At 37.1% G+C, this 13,043-nt stretch overlaps 1 protein-coding gene across 1 annotated transcript; it reads left to right on the forward strand.

Annotated features, from left to right (window-relative positions):
- The first annotated feature begins 3,283 nt into the window (after nucleotides 1-3,283).
- LOC110454039 lies at nucleotides 3,284-10,099 on the forward strand. Its single transcript, XM_021503363.1, has 3 exons — nucleotides 3,284-3,454; nucleotides 8,374-8,430; nucleotides 9,463-10,099. The coding sequence occupies exons 1-3, from the start codon at nucleotides 3,430-3,432 to the stop codon at nucleotides 9,915-9,917; spliced, it is 537 nt and encodes a 178-aa protein (XP_021359038.1). The 5' UTR covers nucleotides 3,284-3,429; the 3' UTR covers nucleotides 9,918-10,099.
- The last annotated feature ends 2,944 nt before the right edge of the window (nucleotides 10,100-13,043 follow it).

The raw sequence follows: 13,043 nt of genomic DNA on the forward strand, positions 1-13,043 counted from the left end.
CAACTGATTGTTATATATACATTGATGTTTATACTATACACCTAAAGATTAAGCTTAGGGTGCTGTTTTTACTGATGGGTGCAATAAAGTAAAACATAAATGTGCTAAGTTTGAATGCTTAGTGTTCTGTGGTTTAATCTGGATTCTTCTCGAGTGGATGATATGTGAACGGTAGAGGCCGTTAGAGACTTTTTGTCTGAAACTCGATGGGATGAAAGATTGACACATAGAACACTGGCAATACATCTTACACATATACTACTTTTCAAAATCTTCTAGCTGAATTGCCTCATTTTATTTTTTATATTTTGATGTTGTTGTATCCCTTACTTTTTATCACTCCTACCAATGATATATATATTGATACTAAATGGTTCTATACTTCTAACTACTTCATGCAACAGCAGCAGGGTATGAACAGGGGGCACTAATGATTTGCAAAAAATACAATTGTAGCAATTTCTCTGTTTAATATATCATTAGGGCACTGCTTTCCTATTACTAATGAATTATGATTGACTTTTTAATAAGAGCATTGTATAGCTAAAAATATCAATTAAATATTTATATGTAATTGAAACATACATGGAGTTATCTCCCCTATACCATCTGCTATACATAGACTGGGGATCTATGCTACTTATTATATATAATTTGCATCAATATTTTCTTTCTAACCGTTTCATTCATCTTTGTCTTTGTCATGTCAACCTAAGGAGATAACTTATATAGGCCTAGCCTGCTGTTCAATCCTATTGTTTATTCAATAAAATATGATGAAATGAAAACAAATGAAAATGAAATGAAATAAATAAGGGCCTGATATATCATTGATTTCATGTTCAGGAGGGATAGACCAGGTCAATAAATGTTACGTCCTATTAGCAGCTATGGTCATTTAAGGACGTGCCAGGATTTGGTGGTGGAGGAAAGCCGGAGTTTTCGGAGAAACCATCGACTTACGGCCAGTACCTGTCGACTGCCCCACGTAGGTTTCTAGCCCGCGACAAAGTGGTAAAAGAATGTCAGATGTTTTACTAATCACTTGACCACCGCGACCCCTTTCGTTATTTAAAGACAACACATTGTCGATATTTATTTAAGTGAAAATGGGTGGAAAAGTTCAAGTGTTCCGATAGAAGAAACATTTTTGAGGAGAGTATGCTCAAGATCAATCAAAACGTCTTTTGTATTATTCAAAATCCCAATTCCATTTGTTCTATTTTCGGGTTACAGTGCTACAATACCACTGTACGCCTGGTTAAAGGTAATAATACTGGTGGCACGTTTGGATGATGCCTTTGCGCTCGGAGCAACCAGGTCAGCCAGCGATAAAACGGCGTTGGATTATTCAGAACGATTTTTGCCTTCCTGAAGTTCTTTCAATAACTTTTAACTTCAAACGTAGAATCTCTTCCACATATCTTCTTGAGTATTGGTGAACGCACGGTGACTATTTTACATACTTAGCTTAGATGTAAATGCAATTCTCTGCAATACCTTTTCACTAACCAAAGGCATATCTTGTTCCAAAATTTGAATCATACTCTAAACTTAGAATTTAGAATAGCTTCAATTTGGAAATTCTCAACTTTCGTTGGGCTTCAACATTGATATTTTTACACCTGTGGATTGCTTTATGTAATCCAGCAATAAGTTCTAATTGTGGTATAATCAGGAAATATCCAATGCATGTGCGTGTAGTATGGCGGATTATATAACGAGGGTGAGAAAATGTTGGAAAAAATAAAGAACGAAGGCCGGTTTATGGAAGAGGGTTTGATGTGGGAAAATAATAAACGCCCGCGCATGGCCTGTCGTCCAATTATCTATTGTTATTAACCATAATGCCGTTATATCGCAAACATGGCGTCATATGAGTGTGTGGGTGTTTCTGGTTGAAGTTGTGAGGATGTGTAATTGTTAAAAGTGACAGCTAAATGCCTTCATTAGTTGTAATAACTTGTGCCTAATCCCTTTCTCAAAGTGTTTGGTAAAACCATAACTCACTGTGTTTATCGGGATTCTAATGAAGTGTCGGAATTCGATACACGCGAGACGGGTCCATCCCATTTAGTTATCATTAATGTGTATACAGAAAGGTTGTAATACAGAAGCATGCTTACACTGTGGCTAGTTCATCGACTTAAGAAATTGGAAAAAGAGGTATAAGCAGGGATGGATTGGTTATCAAACAAGACAAGTTCCCTTCTGCACGCAGGACATGTCACAGTGTTTCCATGCAAGATTAAGGTTAAGGAAAGCTTTGCAATCAGACACATATAAATACTTATCATGCAGATCAATACTATTGGTGTTTTGTTTTCAATTTATATTCCAAGCAGCTCATTCCTTTTTGAATGATGAACCTGCTAGACTTAACTCAATCTGAGACTGAACCCAATTTAGTCTGCTCTTGTTTTGCCCATTGTCTGACGTATTCTTCCACTGTATCTTGCGATTCACATTGTAATTGGTAATAGGTGTCTTCAGATGTTTCTAAAGGCCTCTTCACGAAAAAGGGTCGTGGATTTGCATTATGGGTAATAGTAAGGTCGTTCATTTCTACATGTCAAGCTTTGGGCGTATGGGTTTGTAGAACAAGAGCATGCTGAGGAGAAGTTACTAAAGGGTCATCAGATCCAGCAGTTGTAATATCGAAGGTTTACTTTCTACACAAACAAGAACGCATTAAACGTGTTGCAGCGTGTCCCTTTGTCAAGCTATGATTGAATGACCAATAATCAGTTGTAGGTTTTGCTATATAGTTCATGATATATCTTCTGAAGTACTTGCGATACCTTAGGAATTTGACTCTAGGTATTAGATATTACGTAGACTTGCCAGATATAGATAAGTAATATTTTTCGATATTTCAATGAGTGTCAATTATTAAGTTGACCTTTAAAATGGATATACTATCATTATCCTATAGATGTTGTTCAGTGATACGAGTAGCCTATACTCGCTGACCACATATCGCTTACTAGGAGCGCCATATACATGCTAAAAGACCATTATCCTTTCTGACCCGCTGCTAAGTCATCACTCATCAAGGAAGTGGAATGACGCCCATCTGTTGACGATGTATAGGGTTATACGCTAACCAATCGTTTTGCTCAACAGGAAGCCACTTTAAGACATTTCTCGTATGACGACAGTGTCCATTGTTTATCAGGGCTATACTCGAGGGCTTTTTAGAAGTGTCCCTGCAGTGAAATAGTTATAACCTGCAATGTTTTGCACTCGATAACCCCGTTTTCCTGTCAGTATAGTAATGGGTCGAGCCAACACATTGCCGATACATCACTTCAATCATGTCATTGCCCGAATGCAGACAACACAAGTGATACATTCATATACCTAATATTTTAATGAACAAGATGGCGGAGAACGAGACCTTTATGCTGGGGAAGAGAATGATCGCCGATGATACCTCGACGTGATAATACATGTATGTTTCTTTCTTAAACTTTACAATTTCATGTTTTTTTTGTTTTTTTTTATAAAATCCTGCTGTTTTTGTAATAGTTGAGAACATGTTTTGAGTAGTGGCTTGGTGACGTTAGTTTGCAACCTTCATTAAGCTAGATAACATACGTTTTGATTTTATTGTGTGGCATTTGCTTCAATTTTTGTAGGATCGACCATTTTCCTTCCTTTGGTTGTACGAGTTTTATTTCTTATTATAAGTATTAAGCTTATTGTTGGATTCTAAACGGCCCAACAGATACAAAAGAGGTCATAAGGGCCAACAAATCAGTTAGCAGAAGTTTTGTAAGTAACACTGTAACACTTTACTTGAGTTGTGTGTTAGTTTTGAAGTCTTTAGTTTACAATGTTTCTTGCCGTAATGTACCGATGTTTGTTCTGTATGTTTTCATGGGGTTTAACCCATTCATCCCGTACGTCTCATTGTAATCCTACCAAATCAAAGACTGGTGTAGTTCAGCTTAAATAGTTTTGGGGTGAATGAGTTAGTGTAATCGCTACAGTCAAAGGAAAGTGTAGGGAAGTAAAGACAGAAAAGGTAGTGTCGTGAAGATCTGTTTATTAATGATATATCTCGACGCTGGCTTATGGTTGGCTACTGATGAAGTTGTCAGTGTTACATATATATGCTGATCAGCGATTGGTTAATTGGCTTTACGAATTACGACACTTTCTCCTTTTATAGCAGTTGCCTTTTACTTGCATCAAAGAAGCCATGGAGATTAAATTCCTTTTTTTGATTTTTTTTTTGAAATTTTATCTATGCATTTAAAGACGGCAGCAAAATGATGAAAGTGATGCGTTCCCTAAAGTCAATTGACCAATCGCTGACAAGCATAGATATAACGTCAATGACCTCATTAGCAGCCAATAATAAGGCTGAATCAAGCCACACCCTATTTTTGATTTGGAGGATTATGTAGTCTGTTGACAATAATTACCGATCCATTTAATTTGCTACACAATATTGTCAGTCTCTTTGTTACATAACCATAACTGATCACTGTGTTACAAAAATGTTACGGTCCCCTGTGTTTTATAGACAATGTTACGGTCCCCTGTGTTTTATAGACAATGTTACGGTCCCCTGTGTTTTATAGACAATATTACGGGCCTCTGTGGTACAACATTCGTGATTAACCCGTGACGAGAGAAAAATATACTTACAGTCGATCTATTTATTACGTGTCTGTATTGATATATCGATCTGGTCATCAACTGTTAAATATGTCTATATCTACCGGATTGATTCTGCTAGTCTGTTGTTGTACCGATACACATAGCCATTATGTATGGGTCATTTTTACAGGGAAGTTTTTCTGGCTAAGTATCGTTTAGCTCTCATGATTTTTAATATTATTATTACGTCAGATATTGTAAATTAATTCACAGATAAGAATTAAAATAAAAGAAATACCCCAGTAAATGTTTATATTTCAATTATTATCTCTTAAGGTCGAATGAGTGTATTGACAAACGGAAATAGGAAGTACATGCCTAGTAGAAAATCTCAATCCTATGTAGGGAGACAGTATCACGATTTCCGCATATTCTAATGAGTCTAAAGTTGTGATGAATATTGTATGTTTATTATTGACAGAACAGTGTGTTCTCTCTATATTAAAGTATTTCAAAGCAATCCAGGCATGCATGTTAATTAAAAAAAACCCGTTAACTTGTAGCATTTTCAAGAACCCATTGATAGTTTAATGTGGGTGTTTTTCGTACTTAGCATAATTATTAAAATATTTAATATTCTTACACCTTGCATAAATCTGTTCACCTGACTAGGGAATAGGGTGGATTTGAGTAGGGTCACTATGTTTATTTGACAGTTGACCCATGAGTAAATTGACTAGAGTCTCATGATTTATTTTTAAGGAACAAATGTTGATAAGGAAAACGTGATTAATTAGATTAGAGACCAATAGCTTTTACAATAGCGCCTCTCAATGGATTGCTACCTTGCTGTGATTGGGGGTTTGCCCGTTTCCATGAAACTTAGAGCTATATTGGATTGAGAAATGTTGAGTAAAAGCACGCCAGATTGATCGAAGTGTTTGTGTGGAGGGGGCAAGGAGTCGCAGAGAACAATCAACCCGGTCTTACCCAGCTAATTAACGGCTGGTTTACCCGTTATCACTTTATTGTGACCGGGTGGAATACTGTGCCGGATGCCTTTGGCAACCATTTCAGTGAGGTAACACTCTAAAGTCAGATCCGCGCTATCGCTGGTAGACAGAGCTGCCTTTAGCACACACACAAATACATGTACTACACATATCCTTACGTGGCCATTTGTTTATATGACACTTAACACTATAATCCTTACCTATTTGTAAGGGAATATACTCTTCTATTTTTCACGGAAGGCAAAGGTTTTATATGATAAGGGACACATGCTCAGATTGACTAGACACACAGGGTTTGTTTGGCAAGAGTCACATGCTATATTGGACAAACGTTACATTGGTTATTTGTCTGGAGAGAACAGTTCAGTTTAAAGGAGTAGTTTTGGTTATTCCTCCAATGCTAAACTTCTTCAGGTTATATCGTATATTCTAACACGATTCGTTTGTAACGCGTGTTTTGATTGGATACGGACCATGTTCTAATCTGCTCCTCCCATTGCACTTAAGCCACGCCCCGTTTCTAACCAAAACAATATGGCGTCAAGCTCGCCTCTTAGCGAAATCCCGCTGATATTAGTGATAAGGCTAGCAGGCAACAGAACAGAAACTACCGATAAAGTGTATTTGTTGAATGAATTAAAAAGTAAAAAGTAAACATTCCTTGTTTTTACCTCAGTTTATTACTGAAACGTTTGTTTCATCCATGTGAAGGCATCTAGTTAGATCCGAAATCAAATGAAACATTTCACATGTCATTTGATGTGTCTGTATCTGTAAGTTCCGGATAAAATTCATAAATTGAATATCACATCCGGGAAGGAGGAGTGGAGTAAAAGTTAGTTTTTGAGGCTACTACGGAATTGGTCGTGTGTTGGTACGGCTGGCTGTGATGTAGTCGTCAGCGGGTATGGCTACTAGCCCATTAAACAACAGTACTAGTCTGTGGTCACAAATGACGTGTTCGAGAAGTTTTGAACAGACGCAGGTAAGAGAGACAGGATGGTAATTGCTGGCAAGGTGGCGGCTACCCTTTTTGTAGTTTGGCGTGATCTTCAAAAAGGGTAACCGCCACCTTGCCAGCAATTATCGTCCTGTGTCGTATGAATTTACACAAAACTCTTCACAAATCTATACAAATAATCACTGATTTTGTCGATAAGCACAGATTGGTATGCATACTGACATGAATACTGAATTATGTAAGAATTTGGTCAATATTAATTCAAATGTCCACTTTGGTATATTCCGCCTCGTCAACAGGGCGGGGCCAAATGACCGACTTTTGAAAGCTTCTTACCGATTGGTCAGTCCGTTACAGAATGACACGTCACCAGTTCAGATCACAGAGTACTTTACTACTTACTTTTGTACAAGGAAATACAATGTTTCTAAACATATTAGCGCTGTGTATTTGTTACGGTGTGTTAGAATGGGGATAGTACGTTGTTTTTCGTGTCTATACTGGCGATTTGACATGAAATTTGGTTTGAACTCGAGACCGATAGGTCCCCTTAAATTTAAAAAACTGTCAACACAAATATTGATGACGTCGTATACCGCAATGTTTGGCGCTGTTGTTGTGAAATTAACTTCCGATTGGTGGATTTTTTTTGCGATGAAAAAAATCACCCTTCCACATCGTTGTTAGCAACGCGGTTGCTATACAAATTCAGCCAATCATAGCGCAAGTTCGATTGTCAGTCATTACCTCCGACAACTTTGTCGGACATTGACACGAGGGTAAATACGAACTGCAGTGAAATAATGGTGAAGAAGTGCTCCTGGGGAACCTGCAACAGCGACAGATAGATTGGAGAACGGTGTGACATTTATTCCCTTTCCAAAACCCTAAAACAATCCTGGAAACATGCCTGAGATAGGTGAAGGCTTGTGGACGACCCCATTCGCAGCTTAACGCAACAAATATAGATAGACACAAGTTCGTTTGTTCAATGGTATGTTTATATCCCGATATTAGAAAATATAATGTAGTAAAGCAGCTAGAGTATATGGTTGACCAAACAGGCAATATTCACATAATCCTCAATTTCATTCATATGTTTTTAATATGTCTCGAGCAAAACTTGTTATGACACTGTGTAAACATAAGAGCTGTCGGTCCAACACAGGGGCATGCACAGCGTAATCATCATTTCTTATTTTGATGTCTTGTGTTCTGCTGGTTTAATTCATACGCATATAAAGAGTTGCGGGTGTGCAAGCAGCAAACACATCAATTAATTTTTAATCTTAATAAAACCAACATTTTGTTGACCCATTAGTTGTTTACATTACAGCTGTATTACATGACCCTATGTCAACAAAATGAAAGTAGAAGATACTTGTTTACTGTTTACCGTTAGACTTTAACGAGAGTACACGACATGTACAGGGAGCAATCAATCATGTTATCTCGATGTTGTTTTTAGAAAAATCACAGAAGGTTGGTGTATACATGTATGCACAATATTACTCAGTCAGTACAGTACTGTACTGACAGTACTCTTGATAAAGAAAAATACACAGACGGTGGGGTTGTTATCTTAAATATTATGTTATGTTACTGATATAATGGTTGCAAGTGACGTAAAAAAATCCATGAAAAATATGTAACAATCCAAAGAAGAAACTATTAATTTGTCATGGTATATACTGTTCATGATATATCTAATTTTGTTATGTTTATAAAGCCACACCCCCCCATTTCATTCTGATTTTACAAGTCATATATACTTCTGGTTTGTTTCAGCATTTGGAGGAGAAATAAAAAGTGCCGCCTTCATTGGAGACTCAGACATTCTGTTGGGTGAGTTAATTTGACCAATTGAACATTGATTTAAAAAAACAAAAACAAAAACACTCCTTCAAAACACTAAAATTGTTAGTGTGAACGAACTTTTAACTTTTAAACTTGTCACCAACAAATATGGGCATGCCATAAAGTATCGATGACAACAAGATATAGGACAGTCTCACAAGTCGAAGACTTACAACGACTGGAAGAACAGTGCGAACAGTGCGAAAAGAAAACTGCTTAGGAATCTGCTCTAATAATGAGCATTTCAATTTTGACCATAATAGTATTTTATGTATCAGTACATTTGTAATAATGATCAGGTTTTCAGTGCTATAGATTTTCCAAGTAGAAAGTATTGTCGTGACAGGAAATATGTTGCAGTGAATCAGATAAGCTATAATCAATTAACTTCTTTATACCTTGGTGCTTAAACATTTTGATAACAAATTGTTATTCTGGATCACATTGCAAGCTTCAGTAATACTCATCTGCCTTGCTACAAAGGGACATTTTATTTCCACAATACCAGTCTCCCCTTTGTCACATACTTTACCATCAGGTGTGGCGGCTAAATGGGGAAATTCCTTGTTTATCACTAACCCACAATCATGGACATGTATGTTTTAGACAGACTTTTGACTGACATATTTTTCTCTGGCAATTTTTCCCCTACTAATACCATAATCTGTTGCTACAGAAGAGAATGTCTTTATTGTAAACAAATCTCTTAGCATAGCATCAGTAGGACCTTTCTTTCTGTTTACTACTTTGAACATCTGAGATGCTGTAAGTCTATTCTCTCTGAGTCTGTTCCATAGGGTGGTGGTACTTTGGGACCGTGTTGCCTTTTCCAACATTGCAACCTTTGCCATTTCCACCAAATCTTGGTAACAAGGTGGCAACCTAACTTTTACTGGTTGGGTATAAATTATTTCTCAGCAAGACATGACATTGCCATTGTTAAAAGCAATGTCATTCTTCTGAGACTAAAAATAAAATAAAATCAGCTGAATTAGATTTATTTATAGAACTTTTTTTCAGGAACATCTTTGGAACTGCTATCAGCAGCAGCTGAAATCAAGAGGCTACAACAACAAGTTCATCAGTCTGAAGCCTTATTCAATGAATACAGAGTGTGGTATGAACAACATGAAGCTACATTGGGAAATCCTGTAAGTGATGACAAACCCAAACCACTGACTATTCAGGAGATTTTAAAGGAGGAATCACAGATTCAAGGATTATTTGAATATTATACAGGATTCAAATTCTCAAGATTCCAGGCCCTACTTGACGTTCTCACTATTCAGGCCCCACAACACCATAATAACAGGAAAGACATAGTTAACATGGAGTGCGAGGATAAACTGTTGTTATCAATGATAAGACTGCGACACAATTTTGGTCTTAAAGATCTGGCTTTTAGATTTGCTATCTCCACTCAAGCAGTGATTTGCAGAACAGGATGCGAACCTCTGGCATACCGTGAAACGTAAGTTTGCAAGTCCCTGGCGCAGATGGAAGAAACTCGTAAACTAGGCCTGCTGCACATCAGATCTTGTCACTCTTAGATATTGAAGAATGGAGGAAGGGTAATACTATATAATTTTGGGAATGTGGCATGGGGTAATAATGTACTGATGATTTGTTATCAACACAGAATTAATGCTTTGTCCTTAAAAAGAGGACAAAAGGGAGGGATAAATGTCTATGTTATGCCTTTATGTAAGCTGCTATTTACTTCATTTGCATAACTTGGATGAGTGCATTAAAGGAATAATTAAATATAATTAATATAACTAATGTTTTAGACTTTTTATTTCTTCACTGTTAACAGTACATTTAGGAACAAATGTTTTGAATAGGGCCTACTCCCTTGTTTTTATTTGGATGTAATCGCACAGTACAGCAACAGATGTCGGAGATGACTGTTAACGCTATCAATGTCCACCTTTTGTTATATATAATTTTTACATTTTGAATGACTCATTGACTGTCATGATTGTACGTTAGGCATGCACTACAGTCTGTAGTTTAGGGTACACGCATATATATAGGGGATTCATATATGCTCATATTGATATAGGTAAGAACACAAATAAACAGTTTAATACCAGCTTGTCATACTTGCCAACTTTTTAAAATGTCCATCTGGGAGATTAAAACAAATGTATGTATAATTGTACACCCTAATGAAATGGCATCTTTTGAGCTGTTCTTTCAGATGAAATTTTAGCAAATTCACTAGTTTAAATTGCTCAATTTCTTCTCTTGGCCTAGCACCCACTATCAATGACATGATTTTCAAATAGATGAAGGTGGTCATAACTATGTAGATGTAGATGTAAAACTCGTGAGTCTCCCTCCTAAATAGGGAGAATTACCAAGTATTGAGCCGCGGATACCGCTATTTAAAAAAAACGTCTGAACAAGGAAACCAACGAACATCACTGCATAATATTTTGAACAACCGTTTAATTAAAAAAAGAAAAAAGAAAAACGGAACTCGACAGACCCAAACTGGATAATTACCCAGCTGAACAGTATGCGTCCTTAACACTCTTCTTTGTTAAGCCTACTGTACATGTAATGCTAACAAGTGTGGCTTCTCCCCCTTTCTCATGCTTCGGTAGCATCTCCCTCCGATTGCCACATCCGCTTGGACATCATTTTTTGTTAACGTTATGTTGTGGACATAGCCCTCTCTAAAATAAGTAGTTCCCCTGGATATACATTTTTCAGAAATGATTGCATCTTGAATGTATCCCATACAAAAATCATCGGGAATGTCCCCGAGTCCTTCAACAGTCGCTGCCGCCATCGCCATGGGCAAAATTTTACTATGGCTTGTTTACATTTGTTGTCGGAGTATGTAGTCACGTGACTTTGGTTGCTACGTGGGGGCGGGGCATAGAAGGGTGAACTGCGCTATGTTGAGTTTTGTATATTTTGTTATTGTTTTTGTCAGAAATGAATAATTTTTCATTACCTATGAACATATAAAGTGTTGTTTGTCTTTTTGAATTAAATTATAAAGAATAACCATGATTATTTTCTGGGGTGCATTCGCGGATTTATGCATACATTTCTTTTCCAGTATATACCGATCAGAGGACCCGACAAACCGGTTCAATGTCCTACTAGATTTCGATGATGAGATGGAGACGAATGCCTCAGCGCTTCGTGCTTCGACTCCATCGAAATCCAGCCAAAATAACAAAAGATAAATAACACAATTATCCAATGGAACATCCGCGGATTAAAGGCAAATATAGAAGAATTTCAGAATCTATCAAAAGAATTTAGACCCGCCATTTTTTGTCTTCAAGAAATCATGCTCAAAAACCCAATCACGCTTAGAAATTTCTCACTCTACACTAACATTCCAACTGTAGTTAGCAGAGCAGCAGGTGGCGCAGCGGTAGCTGTCCATAAAAATATTCCTCACAGAATGATCAAGTTAAACACAAATTTACAGGCTGTTGCTGTCTGTGCAACATTACACAGACAAATAACCGTCTGTTCAATTTATCTCCCTCCGAGTATTGTTTTCACTTGTGAGCAACTCAATAATCTCGTCTCCCAGCTCCCAACACCATTCATAATCCTCGGTGATTTTAATGGTCATAATAGCCTGTGGGGCTCTCCCAACACAGACGAGAGAGGAAGACGTATTGAGGAATTTATAGATAAAAACAACTTGTGCCTTTTTAACAACAATACCCCTACTTATTTACACCCTGCTACAGGCTCTCGTACCCACATTGATCTATCATTATGCCATCCATCCATTTTACTTGACTATGACTGGAGGGTAAATGATGATCTTTGTGGGAGTGACCACTTCCCAATTTTTCTTCAGAATATTGGGACTCCTCTTGATGATCCTCTACCTCGATGGAATATGCACAAAGCAGATTGGGCCCAATTCCAACACATGTGCATTGAAAAACTAACCATAGACAATTTTACTAACCTCGACGACCCTATCAAAACTTTTACTGAAACACTCACTTCTATTGCCCAAAAGACAATTCCAAAATCCGCTCCAAAACCTACGAAGTTCCTTTTATCTGAAGAATCTTTTAAAACACGCAGTAATCGGGCAGCTGCTCTAAGACGCTACTTCAATTGCCCAACTGCTTCAAACTACAGTGAATTTAAAATTTGGCGGGCAAAGGCTCGGCGATCAATTAAAATTGACAAAAGAAACAGCTGGAGAGAATATGTATCCAAGATATCATCAAACACGTCCTCAAAAAAAGTATGGGATATGATTCGGAAAATAAGTGGGAAAAAGAAAAAGGCAACATCCTCCCACCTCATTAATAAAAACAAAATTTTCTCGTCTATAACTGAAATTGCTGATGCATTTGCAAAAAACATAGCTAAAAACTCATCCCCTTTAAACCACTCCCAAAAATTCCAGTCTTTGAAAAAAAAGAGAGAAAAGAAACGGCTCAATTTCAAATCATCAAACAAAGAAAGTTATAATGAACAATTTACCCTACCAGAACTTGTTGATTCGCTTAGAAAATCACAGGACACTGCTTCAGGTCCTGATGATATTCCATATCAATTTCTAAAGCACTTACCGGACTCTTCACTAACATGCCTTCTTT

Source organism: Mizuhopecten yessoensis, unplaced genomic scaffold, assembly GCF_002113885.1.
Source record: "Mizuhopecten yessoensis strain PY_sf001 unplaced genomic scaffold, ASM211388v2 scaffold7635, whole genome shotgun sequence".
NCBI lineage: Eukaryota > Metazoa > Mollusca > Bivalvia > Pectinida > Pectinidae > Mizuhopecten > Mizuhopecten yessoensis.

Excerpts from the sequence above, each read along its gene's own strand:
- LOC110454039 (XM_021503363.1), top strand. The coding sequence starts at position 3,430 with ATGATACCTCGACGTGATAATACAT. Across the intron at positions 3,455-8,373 it reads ACCTCGACGTGATAATACAT|CATTTGGAGGAGAAATAAAA; the intron begins GTATGTTTCTTT and ends GGTTTGTTTCAG. Across the intron at positions 8,431-9,462 it reads AGACTCAGACATTCTGTTGG|GAACATCTTTGGAACTGCTA; the intron begins GTGAGTTAATTT and ends ACTTTTTTTCAG.